The following is a 23,955-nucleotide window of genomic DNA, read 5'->3' as shown; positions in this document are numbered from 1 at the left end:
GTTTTCGAAAAGGAGGCTTGCTGTTATGACCAATCACTTTTGGCACTTTTGAAGAAGGCCTGTGCAGAATCTGGAATTTATCTTCTAACAAGATCTTGTGTGTGCGTTTTTAAAATATGTTGAGCACCAATTCACGTACATGTACGCAAAGTATAAGTACTTCCCTAGTACCACACAAGCCTCAAAGGATAAGGAGAGATTAAAAACTGGCAACACAACTATGGTGGCCATGAAAGACTCCTACACAGGGCTTCGCATGACTTGCTGAAATTCCCTCTTCTACATAACTCTATAAAGAGGCAGGAACCCTCTCTACTTTTACATCTGGCCAGCATGAAAATTCCCATTGACCAACAGCATTCTGGTGGCATAGAGCTATCAGGTTACAATGCAGTCACAACTGAGATCAGAAACATGATGCAGACATGCATGCTCCGTACCCCTCTTCTTTCCTTCTCCCACCCATTAATTCTATAGTTTGCTTTAACTTTATAACCAGATTCACTCATAACCAGGGTTTGCATATCCGTTTCAAACTCTGGTTTCAAATTCTGAGTATAAGGTCAATCCTAGTCAGTGATTACCACTGCTAGGGCTGATGCAAATATAACCCTACACAGTGACTTAAAGAAGATCAACAGCAAACAATAAACAGGCAGTATCCAACTCAAGCTTCCCATCCGTGCAAGGATTTACACTTGTGCAATGGCGCTTCCCCCTCTCCTCCCCCTGTGTCCTCCTCAAATCCGCTCTGGAACTTTAGAAGGCATGCAGAGGAAGGATGTTCTGTTATACAAGTGTAAACACTTCTGCTAGCAAGACACATTAGTTAGATATTGCCCAGTGTCAGGAATGTACATAATATCTAAAATGGGCCAACGAACTAGTTGGTGAAAGCCCCAGCAAAAGAAATGTGTTTTAAGAGTCTCCTGTGAGTGCCTCCTGTCTAGCAGAAGAGAAAGTGTTTCAATGAGTGGGTGCCACTACAGAGAAGGCCCATCCATGTTGTCAGCAAGAAAAATATTGTAAAAAGCTACCTAATAACAAAGCTTCCTCCACTGATCTTAACATCCTAGCAGGTCTGAGTAACAGAAGGCAATCCTTTAGCTATCCCAGTCCCTAAACCTTGAAAATAACTTGGTAGCTAACAGGCATTATTATTTGTCATGGTGTAAATGGTGAATTATGGAGAGAGAGAGATACAGAAGTTGAAATCCTTGCCATGTAATGCTTTAAAAGCATGCCTTTCCATCCTTAAAAATGATGTTCAGTCTGGGGCAACAGGAGGCGCCGAGTGTACCTACTGTAAGTGAAACACCCATTGCAGATTTGGTCTCACAGCTGCAATTTTGCCTCATATCTTAGCTGCTTCTGTTGGTATTGGGGTGGGGTGGAAAATAGGAATGTTCCAGGTTCAGAATTAAAAAGATGGGGATTTAATGTGAAGCACCAAGAGTGAACATCAAAAAGCCCAGGATGAGTGTTCTTAAGTTTAAAGGGGGGAACAATATGAATGAAACCAACTTTATGTCGAGATAAGCCTGCCACTAAGAGAACAAGATAACACTTTTGAACTTTAAAGGCTCTGCATGGTATATACAGGGAGATAAGAGAACAGAAAGAATTGATCATAACCATTGGAGGGGGTAGAAAATGTCATAGGAACTGAGTGACTCATCCCTATGTACGGAGGGAATCTTTTCAAACAGGCTAGAAAGTGGGCAGGGGATAAATACACTGAAAGGGGAAACCATTAAAAGAATAAATGCATTCAACCTAAAGGTGACTAAGTAAAATACAATAATATATGCGAAATCATTTCTCTGTTAAAATTGGGAAATTTTGTTTTTAGATTTGAAGCATCTACCTAGAGCCCAATTGCTAGGCTTGGTTCCCTCCTCCCCTACCCCAGGCAAAGATTATTGATTGTTCAAAAGTTTTTTTTAAAAAATGTTCAGTGGGCATACTGTTATTGCTGTTGTTTAAAAAAAGCCCCACATCTCTGTCATTACCATGGAAGAGAAGAGCCACATGGCTGCTTATCCCACATGTTCATATGTGGAAAGGTTTGTACCTGCAAAAATTAAGCAAATAGCCAGGAGATGCTCCTTCACTATTGCAGTCTGGTATGCTGATTATATATTTTTTCCCCTTTGAAGCCGTTTGAAGTTCGTGCCAGAGGTGGGAGTAACAAGACGAACTGAAAGGCAGAGATGAGTCATCTCAAGATGATGTTAATAAGTGATGTTAGAACAGGAAACCTCTGAGAGCTCCTCTCAGGGTGTGCAGCAAACCACCCTATTAAAAGCTTTCATTTACAGCCAGAGGCACTGGAGGGCTCCTTACTCTGGAAGCAGATATATCTGAAAATGTAAAGCCTGCACTAGAGGTACAAGATCCATTTGTTCATGCACAGTTCAGCTACATTCATCTGAATGGCCCAGATGGAGGACATCAAAGATATTCAGATAAAGTTTAAATGCATGGTGGACACGGGCATGCCCTGAAACGATGGATATGTAAATTTGGAAAGCAAGAGAACAAGACACCGAAGGCCCACTTCAAACACACAGGCGAACAACATCAAACTATGACTTTTATCACAGACTGTGAAGGAACTGGACTTTACTGTCCTGGAGTGCTTGTATATAAAATGAGAAGGCTTGTTTTTACCTGTCTGCTGATTGGGTGGCATAGGGTTAACCTGGAGTCCTAAGCGGGTGCCACCCCAGGCTCATCAAACATTAAGGCAGTGAAATGTGTGGGATGGTACATCCCAGTCTGAGGGTGAGAAAATGAAAAGCTCTAAACATTCCTTGAGCAGAGATCCCAAGGGAAGGAGCTTATGCTGGCAATTCAACCTGAGTGTATATGTGCAAAGCAAAGCTATTGCTTGTCCCACGGGAAATTGCATTCCCATGATTCCTGGTGGCATATGAATGACAAGGGAGGTCTATTAAAACAGATAGACAGCCAGGAGGCAAGTAGTTCAAGGCCGAATTCAGCATGATAAGGAAGGAAGGCTGCCACGAAAGAGTAACTTTCTGCTGAGTAAGTTCTGGTGCCTTTTAGGGACTGTGCAGCCCTGAGGTAGTGGATGCGTTTCTGTAATTTATGCCTATCTTTTTCCTGAAAACACTTATATTTAAGTATGTTTAAGGAAGGGACGGTCTTGATGGAAAGGTTTAGCGGGTAACTCAATCTACACTGTAATTCTGTTCCATGGATTCAGTTCCCACATTCAACTGCCCCATTCAGCTGTGCTGCTTGCATGCAAAGGCTACACACAAGCAGCACAGGCGTCTCCAAGCATGGTAAACTCTACAGACACTCTGCATTGCTAAGTCAGCCACTTTCTATGAGCTGGAGCAGAGACACTCCTCTACTTGCTGAGCCTTGCCACATCATACAGGGACCTGCAAAATTGGGCATCTAAATCATGGTACAGCCTCCGCTAGTAGATGAGGCTCCCCACTTTGGACTTTGCCCTCCAACTTGTCGGTGGCGATGGGCACAGTTACATAGGGGTGGGATGAAGTTCAGCACCTTGTATTTAGTTTTAAGTGCTAAGTGGCACACATGAATGGGGCTGTAGACAGAAATTCAGACAGAAATTTAAGTTCCTGAATTCAAGGTGTTAAAGAGAAGTAGTCTATTGAGCTGGTTGGAAAGCACACAATACAAGGGAAATAAATAAACAATGCACTCAACTGAGAGGAGGCAAAACCTAAATGTATTTCAGACCAGATGTGTCAAAAATATCATTTGGTTACAATCTACCATAAGTTCACCTCAGCCCACACAGCAAAAGCCTCTCTTTTAGACACAACATTGAACACTAATACCATCGGTTGGAATTTGCTTCTATGCTGTAATTTGTCATTCATAGCTTTTGTAATATGATATATCTGGAGAATAAGTGTCATATAGCAGCTAGGATGCTATAATTGGACCCGAATGACCTGGGTTCAAAATATTATTGGTCATGAATCTCACTGTTGATCTTGGCATAGTCGTGTCTCACAGGGCTGTGGCAAGGATAACATGGGAGTGACATCTGTGTATTTATTTATTTTAAAATGTTTACCCAGCCTTTTGAGCAGAGTCCTCCAGACAGCTTACAACAAAAGTTTTGAAAAAACAAGCAAACATAAAATACATCAAAACAAACAAAAAATACATCAATAAAACCAATAGCAGAAGCACAGTAACATTCTTGATTTTTCAGTCTGGGAAAGCTCAGCTGGTAGAGCATGAGGCTCTTAAACTCGGGGTCATGGGTTCAAGTTCCACATTGGACAAAAGATTCCTGCGTTGCAGGGTGTTGGACTAGATGATCCTCGTGGTCTCTTCTAATTCTACAAGTCTATGATTCTATTATTATTATTTGCCACTAAAAGCCTGGGCAAATAAAATCATTTTAGCTAGCACACTATCATCATCAAAGGGACTGTCAGGTTGGTAGGGAATTCTATAAATAGGGTGTAGAAAAGGGGAATGATCCTGCTCCTGGCAGCTGCTCACCTAACCTCAGAAGGTGGGGTTACTCAGAGCTAGGTGCCTGATGAGAGTATTAACATTTGAGGCAAATTCATATGAGAGCAGCTGGCCCTGCCTCAAGGTATCCAGTACTTTCTAAACCAAAATAGCCGCTAGGTCCTTAGAGAAAGGGTGGGGAATAAATGTGAGAAATAAATCGTTACTGCTGCAAGGTAAATGGGATAACAAGATGTACAGTGAAAAGAAGTGACTTGCCTAGTGCAATCAAAAGTGACAAAGAGCAACTTGGGCCTTGTGGCACTGCTCTGGTAAAACCAGCCTAGACTAGCAGACCAAAAAGGCCTCTGCAGAGCAGTAAGCGAACAAATCTCTTGCCAATTTGGTCACCAAATGCAGTAGTTTGGTATCAACACAGCCCAGCTGAACTCAGCAGGACTTACTTCTGACTAAATGTGCATAGAATTGTGTTCTACTGAAGTCAAAACATACTTGGGAACCCAGCAGAGAAGTGATTCCCAGATTATTACTGCTCCCCCAAAACAAGTTGCAACAAATTTATTTTATGTGTTACTCATCCATGACACTGAACATTTGTTGTGAATATTCTGCGTGCCAGGATTAAAAGCAGCATCCCTTAACTAGTAATTGGGACCTGTTCAGATATTGCTTCACCATCGAATTCTATATAGGGCAAGATCAAAAGCGGGTTCTGAACTTGTGTGCTCCCTCCACCACCTCTCTCCCTCATTAAAGGTAGAAAGTAATTAACAAACTATGCAGTAAGAGGAGCGTCAGTGTGAACAGCACTTACATTTATCCCAACATCCAACTGTTTGACTATAACTGGTGTGCCCCGAGTCATATAGATCATTTTGATTCAACTCCAGATTGACAGTTTATCCTCATAATTACAAATTAGACGTGAACTGGAGGGTTCATGGCTGAACAACTATGACTACACCTTGGGCTAAAGAGCTGCTCCATTTAACCAGGGCCTCGAACAGATGTGTGGAGACTGGTAGATTTGGAACACAGGGGTGACATGTATGGCTTAGTGATTCCAGAAACAGCAGCGTCTGAGGTCACATCTCAAGACATGCAATACTCCTTTTAAAAACTAATCTTGACCAGGGATGGCTCTCCTGGTCATGTGGAGCTACTGGAGCAGCCTCCTACTGTTGATGCTTAGCAGGAAGAACAGGAGGCAGTGAGGTCAGGACATGGCAGACACACCAGCAAAGCCAATCTGGTGCTCCCACTGCTGCTTCTGTGCAGCTATGACTTTGCCATCTCCTCAGCCCTCCCAGTCAAGGACATCGCTGAAGCTCTGCCCCCTGGGGAGCCACTCCAGCCCAAGAGACCTCGATGGAACAAATAATCATGACTTAACTACTGGCGGGGGGCGCAGTATGTGGCCGTGAAATAAATAAAGCATTTGCCTGGCTATCTGCCTCAACCAGATGCCATGGGGTTTTCTCATACAGTATGATTTGTTTTCACCTCTAGCTTTTCTTCTCCTGTAGCTGCTTCATAACACCACAATGGTTCTTTACTTTCTGAATATCTTTATTAATTCTTTTAAAATAAAATAAAATAAAATAAAATAAAATAAAATAAAATAAAATAAAATAAAATAAAATAAAATAAAATAAAATAAAATAAAATAAAATAAAATAAAATAAAATGCATGTATTCTGAAAGGTGGATAAGGGTGATTGGTTCCATGTGCCTACCGAACAGCAACTATGCAGGAATGCACTATGAAGTGCCATACAACTGGAAGCCAGCGGCCATTTCAGGCACCGTATTTTTTGCTCTATAAGACGCACCCGACCACAAGACGCACCTAGTTTTTGGAGGAGGAAAACAAGAAAAAAAATATTCTGAATCCCCGAAGCCAGAACAGCAAGAGGAATCGCTGTGCAGCAAAAGCAGCGATCCCTCTTGCTGTTCTGGCTTCTGGGATAGCTGCACAGCCTGAATTTGCTCCATAAGACGCGCACACATTTCCCCTTACTTTTTAGGAGGGAAAAAGTGAGTCTTATAGAGCAAAAAATACGGTATTTCAAATCTTCACTACACAACTGTCCTTGGGGAAACATTTGTGTGGAGCATGCAATATATGGCCCAGGATATCCAGAAAAAAAGACACAGTCGTACCTTGGAAGTTGAACAGCTTAGTTCCCGAACGTTTTGGCTCCTGAAAGTTGCAAACCCAGAAGTGACTGTTCCAGTTTGCGAACTATTTTTGGAAGCCGAACATCTGATGGGGCTTCCAATTGGCTGCAGGAGCTTCCTGCAGCCAACCAGAAGCTATGCTTCGGTTTTCGAATGCTTTGGAAGTCAAGTGGACTTCAAGAACAGATTCCGTTCAACTTCCAAGGTACAACTGTACAGACTTCTGGTCATGTTTTATGCCTTAGGCACAGCCCATTTTCCGTTGCTGCAACTAGTGATCACTTCTGGCTAGCTGTTACTATATTTGCAGACAGTGCTTGTTGCATCAAGGCCAGTCAGGGCATATTTTTGAATGGCTGCAACAGCCCTGACACACTCAACGAAACTGCAGAAGCAAAATTTTTTTCCAAATGTTAGTTTTAATAGCTGCAGGGTCACCTCATGTATGTTTCTGAGCACACACATACAATACAGTAAGCATGCACTTAACTGTGTATTGCATAAATGTGTACCATACCAGTCTGCTTGCCAGGGAACAGTTGCTGGCCAAAAATTCTGGTATTCTCTGTAACAAACCAACCTAGGCTTGCCCCTGAGTAGTAATATTATGATGTTATTGTTGTTGTTCTTATTAAAATTTATTATTCGCCCTTCACCCCAAGGTCCCAGGGCCGGTTACAACAATTAAAACACTGCATGAGAAATTGCCAGAGGCACTGGGGGGGGGGGGAATAAGCCAATAGCTGAACTATGAAGCTGGTGCGTGGTTGAAAAATGGTTCAATCCAGCTCCTGAGTATTCGGCATCATGAATGCTAACCAGCAGGAACAAATGTGTTTTCTTATTTTATATACAAACTGTTCCTCTTTAATGTGCTAGATAGGCATGCTACATCATTCCATATACTAATTCCCTTATGTAAATCCTTAATTTTATTATGGCAAATGCATTAGTCAGTCATCTTCTCTCTACCTACATTCTAGTATAAAGCCTTCGTGGCCAATGCCCATAAATAAATCAGCTTATTAAAGTGGGAAGATAGTTCTGCTAGCAGTCTTCAATGAAATCTCACATTGTTATTTACTGCCACCTTGATTCACTCAGGAATTATTTTACAAAAATAGCACAACTCAAAAAATAATAATGAGACACACTGTAAAAGGGATGTTTTTCATTTTCTGATAATTAAAGCTGCTTATTAAATGTATCTGGCAAAAAGATTTAGAGCTTTGCCAAATCTTATGACTTTCACAGACATGGGAAGGGGCTAGTGATATTATTTTTTTTTGGGGGGGGGGAGAGAGAAATCCTAGGAAAGAATGAAGAGAAATCCTAGGAAAGAATGAAAAGTTTTCCGAAATCATACCCACTGGTAAACCAACAAAATATCATTCAATGAAAGTAAAAGCTGTAATCCTATCTACAAGTAACACTCTATGGATAAAAAAGTCCAAAAGCTAGTAAGTCCCCTTGCACTGGTGGGATCTGAAGGCATGACAATGCAGCAGGTGTGCTGTTGCACAAGAAGCAAAAAAACAGAGCGGGGGGGGGTGGGGAGAGAGAATGAATCCCACACTCACTCCGATATCATTTCTCACCCTGAGAGACAACGGTATGGAATGGTATATAAAATCTGCAGACAAGGTGACAGCAGTTTAGAAACTCCCACTGAAGTCAAGAGAGATCCCAAAATGTCTGGAAACAAACATCTCTGAATCATAGCTCCCTCAACTATCGGAAGCATTCTTCTCCCACTCCCGCCCAGAAAACTCTTCTGTGTAGACAAAAGGGCAATCCACACACAGAACCCATCTCCGTGCATGAATGGCATGTACTAAGCCGCCATGACTATGACTCTTAAAATCAAGTGTTGTAGCAGGGAGCAATATAGGATTTTAAATGTTAATAAACTTTCCCATGAAGTCTTCCAACTTTTCACTGGGCATCAATAGCCACTGGTCTGTTTACATTGCAACCAAATTACAGATGGGCTCCAGCTGCCATGTATACACCAAGGACACTATGATCCCTCTTTGGTAGACATCTCACCATCTCTCCATTATTAGTGAGAATCAGTGCCATTGTGATAATTGTTATCAGAAAGCGAATTATTATAGTTTATTGGTGGGTGTGGGAGGACAGCAACACTTTCCACACTTTTTAACTGAGGAGTGCAAATGAATAGTTGTCTGTTTCATTGCTGAAAGAATTCTGAAAATATTGTTGCTTTGATAATTAGATAAATAATTCCAGATGCTTTTGTATTAGTAATTTGGCTCCAGTTAATGTATTGCTCCATCCTTCCCCCTTTCAAAGCTTATTTTCATACACTTTTGGCAACACTGATACCAATTCTCAAACACGAGCTGGCTCATTAAATTGAGATTAACAATGTGTTAGAAACCTTATCCCTCGTTTTTAAAAGAAAGAGAGAGAGTTGGCATCTAAAGTCTACTACCAGAGAAATACCTTTGGTTTGGATCACTTCCAGCTCTACCAAGAGCACTGTCTAGAATGGAATATCTCAGCTGGTGGCATGTTTGAGAGAGTTAAAATGTGATGCATTTCTGAACTCATCTCTATGCCCTATGAGATTAGGAGCTGGACGTAGGCTTATGTGCTCCCTTTCCTGCTCTGTTCCCATCCTCCCCAAGCCACACAGGAATCATAACCTATATTAGCTAATGCACATGTGTTTTCTATGCATTGTGATGAGGGTGGGGAAGAGGCGTGGAAAAGTATCATGCAAACAGTCCTGCCTGTGTGTCTCCCTCCTTTAAGACTTTGGGTCAAAAGAATTCACAGGACTACAGTAATGGCCCAAGAATTTTAAGCTGAGAGACACTGACTTGGCTCAAGGCCACCCAGTGAGCTTTGTGGCTCAGCAGGGATTTCAGTCTGCATCTCTCACATTCAGTCCCAGGACTTTATCCACTTCATCACAGGAATGAAACTTAAAACCCTTACCATGATTGTTACTATCCATCCTAGCCACAGCGAACAATGCCTGTAGAAGTGAGTCAGAAAACAGGTTTTCTCTTTTGATTTGCCTGGATTCAATTCTAAGCTGCTCTGTTACTTTCTGCAAGTCCACCACAGGCTCGCCATGGACCAGGAAAGTTTTTCTTGTTATCACATGCGCATTTGCATATGTGCACGTGGTTGTTTTAACTCATTGAAATTTCAACGCATCAAGCAACAACACTACTAATACGTGCCACAATTCTCTTCTGAATAAGAAACACAGGAGGTTCTCAGCAAGCTGCAGACTATGTCACTTGAAAAGCTGACTTCATTGCAACCTATTCCAACTGTACTAAGTGACAGCATGTGCCCCCCCCACTCATTTTGACCCACAAAAATGAACACTACAAATCCCATTATGCATCAAGCCTTCACAACAAATATTAATATGCATGCAGCTTGGCCACATTCCTATGCAGCTCTGAAAATTCCACAGGAAATCTGTTCCGGGGGAGGTGTCTGAAGATACATTTTTAACAGGTTAAAAATAAATAAACAAACAGGAAGACTAAGCTGCCATCCTAGACAGCATTCCTAAAATAGATCCCAAGCTGTTATTGGTGTATTAAAATAGCCTGACACTCAGCCGACTAGTTAAGTCCAAAAAGTGTTGGTGTTCATGCCTTCCCACTTTTAACATTTCTAGAAAAAATTGACAGGCTGAACAAATGAATTATTTAAGTCTGAACTCCAGTCCATCATCCAGAAGATAACTGCCACGCAGAGTCCTTGAGAATAAAAGCACTTGCGACCTACAGCAGTGTCTCCGAGGGATAATCGGGAGTCTATTATTAAAACACAAGAGATTAAGGGGAACATTTTCAGTATTTTATGGAATGGCTTATGGATACAAATCGAATCAAGACACTGAGCAACAAGTAAAGATTTGGTTCCATTCCAACAAAAACAAAGGGACAGATTTTTGGGGTGAGGGGATTGGATCACAAAAAGCAATTTTGCTGTATTGTAAATATCAGCAATGTTCAGTGATATTAGTTGCATATTTGCCGCTCGATGCACCAGCTGTTAATGCCTATTCTTCAGAGAAACCATTAATGAGAAAGGCCCTTCTGAGTGGTAGGAATGGATTGGGCAGTAGGGGGAACTGAATACTCACTTGTCAGGCTTTGGGACCAAGGAGATACTGCATACGTAAATCAGTTCTTGAAAACAGAGTGGAGTTTTAAGGGGGCTCTGGGTGCCAGTCATGATCTATGCCCCCTCTTTGTTGCAGACAGTGTGAGTGTGGAGTAAGGGGCACATTTCTGCATATGTGATGGGAGGGAAGCGTAAAAATTTGTCGGATGGAACTTCTCAGAGATAGTGTGCACTGCCGACAGAAGCTAAATCCAAATCTGTTTTTTACAGTCCTAGCCTGGCTGCTGTTACTGAGATCCTGGTGGCCTGAAATGTATGGCTTGTGGACTCTGATTGGTTTTTGGGGTGGGGGTGTCAAAAGTTGTGTAGGTCTGAGCTAGACCAGAGTTACTAACATTAAAAGGACTAGGATTGATTATCGAAGCAACAAAAAGTTTCCAGAAGTGTTTCAATTAAAAATGCATGCATTTGCAACCACCTATTAAAAGACAAGAGGAACTGTATTTGGTGGGTGTGCGCACTCATGCATCTGCTATGTGCTTCAAATCCTGTACAGCTGATTAGAATTCTATGAAATCTGACCTATAAAAATATTAACGAGGCTACTCACAGAGATGAATTCAGGCAAGAAATGTATATTGCCATTAAAAAAAATATGGTATCATTTGCACAGCTTTATACAGAATGGGAATGACTAGAAACAATAATTCAAACTTACATGTTTACAGGGTAGGAGAGGGAAGCTACACCCGAGGCCAGTGCATACATGAAAGCTGCAGTCCTAAGTACAGTGGTACCTCAGGTTACATACACTTCAGGTTACATACGCTTCAGGTTACAGACTCCGCTACCCCAGAAATAGTGCTTCAGGTTAAGAACTTTGCTTCAGTATGAGAACAGAAATCGTGCTCCAGTGGCGCAGCGGCAGCAGGAGGTCCCATTAGCTAAAGTGGTGCTTCAGGTTAAGAACAGTTTCAGGTTAAGAACGGACCTCCGGAATGAATTAAGTACTTAACCCGAGGTACCACTGTACATTTACTTGGGAATAAACCCCAATGAATTCAATGGTTTGAAGCTGGCCTGTTTCAAACAAACCATAGCTAAGATTGGCAAACTGGCTGAAGTTTTAGTTTGTAATAATAACAACAACAACCAGAGCAAAACCTTATAATCTGCTCATTGCAGCCATGTCTGAGAAGAGAGGAGGGAGAGTACTCAAGCCCAAGGTTTGTTGCAGATTGTTGTCATCACAATAAACAATGGTTCATCTTGATACTTGAACCACCTCACCAGTTACTAAGGTGAAATCCAAGAATTATAGAGGATACTGATTTCACAACCTGTCACACCCAGAAAAAAAGTCCTCATCAAGCATCCCTGTTTCAAAAGTATTAATACACCAGACCTTGATGCTGTTGTAATACACTGTCTAGTGAAAACACTAATCAAGAACAGTTGCTCAGTGACCCAGAATGTACTTACAAACAGATTCATACTACACATGGAGTATACACAGAAAAGGCACTGCCAGAAAGTTGCAACTGTTTGCAAAGCATTTTGAGGTCTTTCAGTACAGTACTGCAAAAAAGGGGATACTGTATAGCTATCATCAACTGCTTAACCATAAGCAGTTCCAATTCCTTTTTAACAGAAACAAGTTTCCAATTGAACATTTCCTTGCATTAATAAAAAGTCACTTTATAAGGAGCAAGACCACTGCTTCAGCTCAGTTAGACCAGGGGTCCATCTAGTTCTCTAGAACCTTAAGCAGAGGTTCTCTGCTATGGAGGTACCCTGCTATGGACATCCATTTTTAACTGGAAGTGCCAGGAATTGAAACTGGAACTTAATGTTTCCAAGCTGTGGTTTCTACAACAGCCTCTACCATTTTATTCAGTTGATTCACGAGTGGCATTCAACAAGTGCAGGTTCCCTGCATGCCCGAGAACCCTGCATGATCAGGGATCTCAATCACATGGGGAGCCAGGATCCCCACTTCAGATCTTCAGCCCTAATGGAGGTGTGGAGTGGTGAGGGCTAGGATTAGCAGGAGATGTGACTCTGGGGGCAGAGCCATGTTGTGGGCCCTACTCTGTCTGACTCTTTCTCCCCGACATGATTTGGAGAAACTATTGAAGGGGACTATCAATTCAAATTCTTGCAGCCATTTGGTCTCTTAAAAAATTGCCGTGAACTTCTCTGCAAAAAAAAATAAAGAAATAACAGAACTTTAACAGAAAAGGATGATGAAGAAACGATTGCCTAGCATGAGCAATATAGCTGTCAGGGCAGACAATCTGGAGGCAAATGGGTTCAAGCAAGACAGGTTTCACAGTGATGATACTGAATGGCGGTGGAGAGCGGGTCAGTGGGTATCATCTCTGGAATGTCAGCACAATGATGCACAGAGTAAGGCACTGGGAGCCTGCCTTCCCAAATTCATGATGTAAGACGCCTGTGCCAAAATTTTGCCAGGTAAGAGACACAATGATAATGGAGAGCAAAGAAATTAATACATGGTATGAAGCAGACTTTAAATGGGAACAAGAGAGAGGACTGTGGCTGGATCAAACGGGCTCAGACCCAAGAAAACCATCAAGAAATCACTTCTTCCTTTGTATTCAGTAACAGTAAAGGGAGCACTCTTACTTCTTGACCAAGTGGTTTCAAGGGGGCTTTCACTATCTAATTTAATTATATTTATATATCTTTAAATAAATCCTTCTTGCCTTCCCTACCCCAAGCTTCAGAATTAAGGAGCACTAGAAATATGTCCCACAACCTATTTTTCAGTCTGGGGCATGCACACCTAGAGGCAATGAGGAAGTAGGCTGTCAGTTTATAGATACCCAAGCTTAAAGATGAAAAGAAAAGCAAAAAAAAATTTCCCTTCAGAAGCCAATGACTTCATTGCTGGGAGAAGAGGAGGAACAGGCAGAGAAATTATCTTGCTTCCGTCTTTCCCTCCCAGGGGAAAAAAATTATCTGTGCATCATCTAAACATTTGCTAACTAAGGAAGATTATTTGTCTATGGCATGTAGCGGAATTATTTCCTAAATGTGTCATGACATGCTATTGCCTGTGTTTGTGGCTTCCAGACCTTGGTATGGCTCTTTTCCCCTCTAGGAATTTCCAATGTAAATCACTGTCAAGAATGACAGCATTAGCACAACAGAACACAGGGCATTTGTCTCCTTGCTGGCTTAAAACCCCACGGCCTTCATTTTCACTTTCAGAGAGGCATTTATGCTGTCCCATTATGAAGAGACCTTAAAGAGGGGGCAATTGCCCATTTTTGTTTGAGCAAGCATTAGGTCATCTGTGCTGTTTATTTGAGCAAATTGAAAAGAAAACATTAAGAGGAAGACAACCACTAAGGTCTGAGATTCCAAATGTTGCAGTGGAAGGATGTGGTATAACTGGTAAAAGAAGAAGAAGAAGAAGAAAGTTGCTACTTTGTTCATGTACAGGTTCTGTAAGTCACATATTCTTACCTCATTCCCCACATGTCACCTCAACAGTTTTAAGGCCCTCCCCAGGTGTGTATACTGTAGGAATGGGGACACTGCAGAAAAAAGGGGAGTAGTTGCTAAGTTGCATGGCAGAGCCATCCCTCTCTAACGAGTAGCCAAATCCCTCTTGTAAGTAAGGTGTGGGATTTTCCAAGGCTTCTTTGGCATGAGGGTTTTGTGACTATTTTCAGATGGCACAAAATCAATCCAAATAATCTACTCATTTATTAGACACGGGCAGCTTTGTAAAGCCTTGAAGCACCTGCTCCTTATTCAACTGGTCCAGGGTAGTCACTCTGGAAAAAAAGAAGATTAGAGTGACTGTTCAAGGGCCAACTATGTAGCTACTTCATCTTTATGGGGGAAACGTGGTTTCAGACATCACAAAGTCTCCCTACAGCAGTTCTAACATCAGCTAACCAGGACTGACTTTGTAACATCTGAAAGAAAATTTCCGAAGAGTCTGAAACCCCTCCATAAATTCAGTTTTTATTTGAAGCCTGCTTTTGAACAAAACAGAAAACATATTTCCAGGGTCTCACATGTACAGAATGTTGAGGGCGCATGTTTTTGTCATAAAGCGAAACGTGCAAAGTGTTGTTTATAGCCAGAAGTCATAAACTCTGTGTTTGAAATCCGCCTTCCTCTTTTGAACGGGACTATCATCTAGCATATGACAGAAAGTGGAAAACACCTGGACAAGTGATTATGCCCCTGGGGTATTCAGAGAAGGAACAATACATGCATACATCCCCTGTCCCTCCTTCCTGTTTGCTGCCATAAAGACAGCCGTCAGTGTCACTATTTATATTCCACACTCCTGGTTCTCTCTATTGCCTGCGCTAACTACAGTCATTTATGGCATGTGGTTATGCTACCCATTCTTAAAATGTGGTCACAACTGAGATACAACAGACTTGCAAGGCGGTAGCAACACTCCTGAAAAGTCACTCCTTTATTTTGAAACTTAGCTTAGGAGATAAAAGCTGCCTTGAAATGTTCCTATGGAAGTGGGACTCTAGTTTTTAGCCTATGAGAAAATGTAAGAAGTTGCAAACTGAAATGGCCACTTGACAGGAAATAATGGGCACTTTAGATGCACCTGCATTACTGACACAGGAAGCTGTGGTTTCCATCTCGACTCACTAATTTAGAATGATGTGCAGATGGCTGAGCAAGGATGGATGTAGGAAAGGGATAGAAGTACAGATGAACTCTGCTGGGTGGCACCCTATCCACAGCCAACAGAGAAGGGCCACGTCCTGCAGAACTGTGAAAGGTGCTCCTGTGTAGTTTGAGATGGTCCGGTCTACCAGCGGCAGACATTCTGGAGCTGGAAAGGGATTCAGGTGGCCTCCCTAAGTGATGGGTTGAACACACTGAATGACTGCAGCAGGCAATAGCATGTGACTGGCTATCTGAGAGCACCTGATTCCCAAGTGCAGGACACTTCCAGGCTGCGCTGCTGGTATCCCACATCAAACTTATTTCATCGTCTCAGACCACTGACCCTTGCAAGAGTGGCTAAAAAGTACATCAGGATCTATCTACTAGTACATTGTAGGATGATTTGTAGTAAAATTGCATTTCTAATGCCCCTAAATAGGATATCCCCTCAAATACATTGAAATCTCTCTTTTGTAGTACCTTGGATATAGATTTATACTTGCATATGGAGATTATTCAAGTGTATGGTTCATTGAGAGCAATAGTTAATTGAGGCTACCTCTTAATCACCACTTTGCTTCTGGCTCTGGCCTCTGAGCCACAATTTTGCACCTAGTTCTGGTTGATGGATCTTGGGGTTCTAGTTGCAACAGTCAAAAGTAGATCCTGCAAACCGTAGGTCTACCCATGACTGGTGTAGGAAATCAGTGCCTGGGCTTACACAAACCACTGCTTAAACCTTGGAAATCTGATAGGGCAGAACAAATGGGTTTAGTATAACCTTTGCCAAGAGTCAAGAGTTCTTCAGATGGTATTGTGAAATGCCAACAATGGCTTGATAGTGTGTGGCAGATGATTCAATTAGTTCAGAAAAGATGGTGGAATAATGAAGACTGAAGCACAACAGCCCTAGGACTGGACACATTTCCTTACTCATTTCCTTACATTTTTCTGCCCCTTTGCAACACTGTACAACACAGCTTCCATATGCAATCCCTTGGTCTCGGTATATCATTCAGAGTCCTCAGTCCAACATGGAGTTAGGAACATTTAAGCCTTGATTTCAAAGGCTTTATGGGTGCCCACCTCTGTGCTGGGCTGAGTCCAGAGCCTTTGGCTACCTCCTCAGTGGGGTGAAAGAGCAGATCACATTAAACAAACTGCTTGCCTGCAAAGTATACTTGCCCCCCCCCCCAAAAAAGTGAACCCGTTTAGTCTGTCTTTAAATAGGCACCTCCGGCCCAGGCAACGTCAGGCTATCACTTTTCATCTTGACACAGCACCAAAATCAACCTTCAGCTCTAGAGCAGGACATTTACGACTACAGACTGTGGTTGTATATCAAAGTTGGTAAAAATAGATATTCCACCCAACATTTCTTTAAGGATTAAATAAACTTCAAATTCCATTTTTATGGCTTCCATTTTGGACGCGTTTAGATTCCTCATTGAAGTTTGGTTGTTTTCCAGTCGTGTCATTCATCCCCCAACCTTCCCCAAATCCTTATGGAAGGAGATGAGTGCACAAAAGTTTATTTCATAACTTTCCTCCACCAACAGCTGTTGCTGCTGTCACTGCTGGACAAGCTGTGCTTCAGGCAGTTATTGACTTTACTGAAATATTTCCATCCTTTTTGGGGGGGGAGGGGAGGAATTTCCTGCATGAAATCTGAAAACACCTTAATGCGCTTAAAATCCTCCTGAGCTCTTTCAACGCACTGATTTTCATAGATTAACAGTGGGCTTCAGAATTACATGTAACATCTTTTAAGTGCAGAAACCCCCAGGATCTTTGATATCGATATCAAAGTTGACTTGAAAAGACACAGGAAAGAAAAAAGAAATGGCAAAATGCAGAGGCAGGGATGTTCTTGGCCAAAGCCTGCTCAAATGCTAGTCAGTTGCTTTTGCAGTACATCATGTGCAAGAGCAGCCTTGAATTAGTTTAAATAGGACCTTTTCCATTTGGGCTTCAGCGTTTAATAAGAAGCTAATAAGGATGCCAGGAGATGGGAGATTTGGGTTTGGAACTGTTCTGTGCCAGAATTCTTTCGCAGAATCTTGAACAATTACTTACTAAGAGTTGTATTCTATCATAAAGTCTTAACCCGGGTTATCACAGCACCAAGCCATAAACATCTGATCTACAAGATATACCATGAAAAAGGAAAGACAAAAGCCTATTCAACACCATTAACTTCTCAGCACCGGCCACTCACTTAGGTATGTTGTGCCAACAATAGCAATACTTCTCAAAATCACGGGGTGTCTCACAGTCAGCCTCATCCATGAGGAGTCACAGGATGCCCCAGGAAAAAGCCAGATTCCCAGTGGAAATTTGTGTCCTTGTGGCAGCACACTTGTTGTGGCAATCACTTCCCTGAAGCTGCATCTACAGGCAGCTTGGGCCACATTATGGTTTCTATAAGAATGCATTCCTGGGGATGGTCAAATGTGCAATACATGGAGAACAATTTCAGAGTTTCAAGTGACCCTATATGACAGGTACGTCCAACTTCCAAGAGACTGCGATCTACTCCCACTATTAAAAAAATGAGGATGAGCCAAAGTTGTTGAGCTTTTTTTGGGGGGGGGCATCGGGGTCCCAGAATTGACCAGGGACACCCCGCAATCAACCTGTTGGACATCCCTGCCATATAATGTATCACTGAAAGAAACTCTGAAAACAGGGAGATAGAATGCAGTTCTGTCCAGTTTGGATTTATGAAAATCTTTGAAAACAGAATTTGGTGATACGGGGGGACATTTATCACTTATGTTCAAACACACTTGACTTTAACTTACCATAGTTGTCCTGTGACTTTGCAAAGCCATCAGAATAGGAAAGATCAGGAGGATGGAAAGCATAGCAACAGCCTGGGATTCATTATCCCCCAACAGCATTCCATATAATGCAACCTGCAGTAGACTTTTGGCGGCCAAAATCCACTCAAATTATCTGGAGTAACAGCACAATTCTAATCATGTCTAGTAACAAGCAAGTCCTACTGAATTCAATTGGGCTTAACCCAGGCAAGCAGGTTTTGGATTGCCACCTCAGGGAAAATCATACCCAAGATAGATTTTCAGGTGCACATAAACCCTCTCATTAACCACTAACTCCTTTGAACCTTTTCATGCTTGCAATCCGATTTCTGCTGGTGCAGTGGTTAAAGCTGGGACTGATCCTATTCCAACAGCAGCACAGCTAAGTTAATGCTGTTTCTGCCTTCTAGCTCAGAACCCAAGTGAGTCAAAGAAGAAATGAGATTCTCTCAGGCATATCAAACAGCTCTAAATCAGAAAGCAGTTTGTTGATATCATAACAGCTATTGGAGGATGCCACATGGTGACACTGGGCCTGACTCTTAACTCCCTCACAGGAAAAGTTAACCCCGTAAAGCTACCCTATACAACTGGGATCATGTAAAGATTCCTCATTAAATCATAGGAGGCAGAACATGGCACTCTCTGAAGGGGGAAAACCAACTGAAGGTATCTCACAAGCAGAAGAACATCAGGCTTACCTAACCACTGGTTCAGGGATTGTTTCTGTATTTGCTGGCACCTGAACACCTTTCTCCCACTCTTGCCTCCAGGGATCAGCAAGGATGTAGTACTCATCTGGGCTCAGTTGGTAAGAATCTGGGATTTTCATAGCTGTTATCAGATCGGTACGAAAAACCTGGAGAAGAAGATGAGAGTGGGACAGTGAGAGGCAGGACACATCCTTGGCCTTTGGGAGTAGAAATTCATGTCTACCACCTGGCTGTACCATGTATATATGGGGGGAACCTCTTCAGGCCTTAGATAATTAAGGGAAGTTATTAGATACACAAAAGCAAATGTACCGTATTTTTCGCCCCATAGGACGCACTTTTTCCCCTCCAAAAATGAAGGGGAAATGTGTGTGGAATGCAGGTTTTCGCTGAAGCCTGGAGAGCGAGAGGCATCGGTGCGCACCGACCCCTCTCGCTCTCCAGGCTTCAGGAAGCTATCCGCAAGCCTTGCAAGCCCGGCGGGAGGTCCTGCCGGGCGCGCAAGGCTTGGGGCGGCAGCCTGCAGCCCGAAGCACAGGGAGCCCTCCGGAGGGCGCCCCGTGCTTCAGGCAGGTGTACGCAAGGCTTGGGGCGGCAGCCGCGGCTGGGGGGGGGGAGAAATAAATTTTTTTATTCATTCCCCCCCCCAAAAAAACCCGAGGTGCGTCCTATGGGCCGGTGCGCCCTATAGGACGAAAAATACGGTAGCTAATAAGTTAGCTCCTATATACATGCTGAGCTCTTACATCAGTACTGAATATTGTAAAAAGGAACCACTGTCAAGGAAACTTGGAACCAATTGTGTGCAAGTTACTCTGAAGAAAGAGTTGGAAGTGCAAAACAAATAATTTTTGAAAGGAATGTCTCTGTATCCCAGGAGGACTTATGGGTACTTGCTTCACTAGGAATCCATTTGTCAGCACAGTCTCACTCATGGAGATAACTACTGGAATTAGTACTGCAGGGTAGCTTCACTGAACCCTACTTTCTGTTTGTTTTCTTGTCTTTGTAGTTTCTTGAAATTTCCCAGCAATTCACTCTAACCCACAAAGATTGACTGATTGAAACTGTTTTCTCTGATGAGTCATCTCCTTAAGCATATACATGCTGTGAATTGTTCCAGGGAATTTTTTTTTTAAAGTCAAATAACAGCAGAGTTACTCCTCAAAAGATGCATATGCTTAGCTTGGACGCATAAAGGATTTTGACTTCTTGCTAACAGTAGTAGTAGTAGTAATACTGGTGGTGCTAGTAGCAGCTGAAATATTGTTAATATATATCATTATATTTTGTCACGTAATTATTGTTATCACATTATTTTCCAATCTTCCATCCCTGACACCCCAAGTTCATTCATTTTCATTTCCACACAAAAAGTCTAAAAGGGGGTCTCCAGTTGTTATTATCACTAAATGTCAAGAATAGTCCTCCTCCAGCCCAGTATGAAGACTTTATCTCAAAAAACCCCTCCAACATCCATTACTGGAACAATAATCCATAATTACTTGTTGTCGATTCATTAACATATACCCAGCTCCATGTCTTTCTCAAGTGCCTTCATTTGCCTGCAGTATGTCTTGAACTGCAATAATGCCTCTTGCTTGCACAGAACCCTGTGCCCTTTACACAGCTGGAATAGAGTCACTGTACGGAGGTGCACTGCTTCCTTTGCTCTTCCCACTTTTGCCTCTGGCACTACCTACTGCCGCAGTGCAACCCAGGAGGTTGCCTAGGAGTGAATGTGCCCCACCCCTGTGCTCTCTAGGGAGTTCAGAGAGATGTTTTAGCCTCATAAGGACCATATTAAGAAGTCTGCGTTAATAGACAGTGACTTCCTCAGGGCCACCCCAAGGGCTTCTTGGCCAAGTGTGGATTTCCAGTGTCCCAGCCAGACTAATGCACAGCGACACACTTCTACAGCGCAACAAAATGCTCTAAAATGGACACACAAGAGCGCAAGTGAGCCAACAGTTGGGCCTATCCAATCCACTCCCAATAACAAAAGAAGTTTGACAAGAAAGAAAGGCAAAGAGGGGAATATAGGTTCTGATATTACTGAAGAACGAGGAATGTCCTAACTAAGGCTGCCACACTGCTCATCAAATGGGTCTCCATGGGGGGAGGGGGGAGGAAAAAATATTCAGCTGAATGTCACCCAATCCCTTCCTCCTTGACACAAGGGAACAAAAAGCAGCAGTGAGATGCCAGAAGAAGAAATCTAAAAAGCTAGTGCCCATGTCCTCTATGGTGAGGTAGATAGCATTTCTGGTTCAAACAAATGGCACTGAGCCTGTGTCACTTACTGACAACACTCATCCATTATTTTGGACACCTCTCAGGATACAGCATGAACTGGTCCAAACCAGAAGTTGTATCCCTTGATGGTGTCCTGCCCCACAGTTTTTACACGGCTTGGAATTTCGGTTTGTGTCCCGCTAAACTAGCATATCTGTGAATTCTAGTTCCCAGAGATATCGGCAACGTGGTCAACTGCAAACTTATGCATACAATCAAGGAAATACAGTGTGACTAGGAATGGTGGAAATGTTTACCCCAGAGTCTGTGGGGCAAGGTTCCTGTGATAAAAATGAACATGCCACCCAGACTGATCTCTGTCCTGACGGGATTCTCCATACTGCCTTGGTCCTCGGAAAATCCCCAAAATTATTTGATGCTCACGCTATGTTCAGTTATCCTGCAGTGCTGTGGGTCCTGACAGAGGAGCAAAGTAATTAGACTTTGCGTGCCCTGTTGCTGGTCCAAAGACTAGTGGAAAGAGCATATATCTCTCCACTCCTACCACACCCACAATCGCTCAGAGGGCTCATCTACTCTGGCACCATATGGGGGGAAAGCTACCTTCAGTAGGTGGCACAATAGACACTTGGACATTTGGGAGTTGTACTGGAAACTGTTTGAAGGAAGCACACACCCATCAGGTTCTGCCAGGACCTATTCTCCTCCCGCTTTTCTTCCTCCCATCACCCACTGCTTCCTTCTTTTAGTTTTGTTCTGGTTGTATTTACTTTAACTACATAATACTGCACTGCAAATTGCTATGCTCCGTTGCTGATCTTTCTCTTTATTTTCATTGCCTTTATTCCTTGACTGTATCAAGGAAAATAAAAATAAAAATAAACAGAACTCTGAGCATGATTTGAAATTGGCATGTATGAAATGAAAAGTTACTCCATCTTACTTCTGTGTAAATCAGAGGATGAATAGGTGTTCCAAGTTTCATATGGCACTCCACATTAATATGGAAGGCGCCAGTTGCTTGAGCAAAAGTCCAAACGCTGTCCTTTTTCCAGACAATGGGTGAACTTAGTACAGCCTCAGAAACATTTAATTTAAAACTAATTTAGCAACTGAAATGACTCAGGTTTTCCACTGTGCTAGCCTTTCCTAGGGCATGTTGATGTTTTCTTTCTTGTAATTGAATGGCTGGTCCAGATAAATGCAGCAGTGCAACTGCAGTCACCTGATTCTCATACATGTTACTCTTTTATATATTATTGCAAGCAGAGCAGCAAAAAAATAAAAAAAACCACCCTCCCACACCTGGATCTTTAGAAAGCATTCTTTTCAAATCAGAGCCCAATTCAGCAACCATCAAGATGCTGGATTGTTAAACATAAGGATTAAAACACAGCAGCAACCCCACAAAACTAAAGGGTGCATTGCCTTGTTACCAGAAGTAAGCATGACTACTAGCATGCTTCTTGACTCTCCACTGGGTTTATGCCAAAAGCAAACTGGAAAAGGACCAAGCTAATTGTAGCAGTGTTAAGAAAAATGCCATTAATTAGTTTACAGCAGCCAAAGACCCCAACCATATAATCTACTAATGATCAGAAACACAAAAACTGACCAGTTTAACGCTCATGGCACAACTGTTGTACAGCCTACAAAAGGCTAGCAGAAAGTCATATCAGTTCTTGCTAGATGTCTTTCAGCTGAGATGATTGTGTTTCACCCACATGTTAAGTAGAGTGTGGCACTTGAATGCTGGCACAGAACCAGGCAAATCTTTCTAGCCTGGGTAACTCAGGTCACCTTTTACTTTTTTAGACTATGCCTTGAGGAAGTTCATGAGAGATCATATACCACTTATAATAATTAGGGTGGTTCTTACAAGCTGGTGAGGACTCAGCTTGTATTTTTATTTATGAATACTACAAATCCATGGCACTCTAGTACATTACTAGTAAATACAGAGTAATCCCTCTGAAAGAAAGTGTCCCAGGTTTACATAAATACTCTGAGTAGAATTCAATGTCATGCTGTTACAAGTGTCTCGCCTGTACAAGCATATCAGCCTGCCTGGCAAAACATCCCAGTCTTCCCCTCCCCTGCTGTTCTGGAGGTTCAGGGGGCACATGGAGGGGAGCAGGTGAATCCCACCCTCTGTCTTTAAATTAAGGAGGTGCAGATGGTTGCTAGAAGTGGTGGAAGCCTCTTCACTTTCTGACTTCTCCCATCTTAACTTTTCTGCATGACCTGATTGAGACAGAAGTGTATACAAACACCAGTGGAAATTTTAAAAGCCCACATTTTAGCGTGGTCCTTAAGGCAAACTTGTTCGTATATTTATCAGCCTTGGGAACGCCTTGTAAGTGGTGGGTTACAAGACTCCAACAACATGCATAGGGCATCCATAACATCTGTACCAGGTGTACTTGTGAACCAATACAGGTAAGTATAAATACCGCCCAATTTATTCAAACTTTATACTGTACACTGTTTTCAAGCTAGAAGGCTCACAGGGAACTAGATGTATGTGTGTACTGTGGTGGTAAGCATGCGCATGGAGTCTACCTCCACCATGAGTAGGGGATTTCCTGGCTGGTATTTGTATGAATCAACACTGTATCTGTTGAGCTAATGAAAGCTCTTTGTTTCTTCTCCCAGAAGTGAGGCCTCTTAGCAAGTTGGAA

The 23,955-nt window shown here is 42.4% G+C and overlaps 1 protein-coding gene across 1 annotated transcript in view; it reads right to left on the bottom strand.

Annotated features, from left to right (window-relative positions):
* JADE2 (jade family PHD finger 2) overlaps positions 1-23,955 on the bottom strand; it is a 145,426-nt gene that overhangs the window by 79,469 nt on the left and 42,002 nt on the right. Inside the window, exon 4 of the mRNA XM_081850324.1 lies at positions 19,007-19,164. Coding sequence (XP_081706450.1) covers positions 19,007-19,164 — 158 coding nt within the window. The remainder of the gene's footprint in view (positions 1-19,006; positions 19,165-23,955) is intronic.

This window comes from Podarcis erhardii (genome assembly GCF_964252035.2).
Source record: "Podarcis erhardii genome assembly, chromosome: 2".
Lineage (NCBI taxonomy): Eukaryota > Metazoa > Chordata > Lepidosauria > Squamata > Lacertidae > Podarcis > Podarcis erhardii.
Note: the sequence above shows the minus strand (reverse complement) of the source record. Positions and strands in the feature narration are given on the sequence as shown.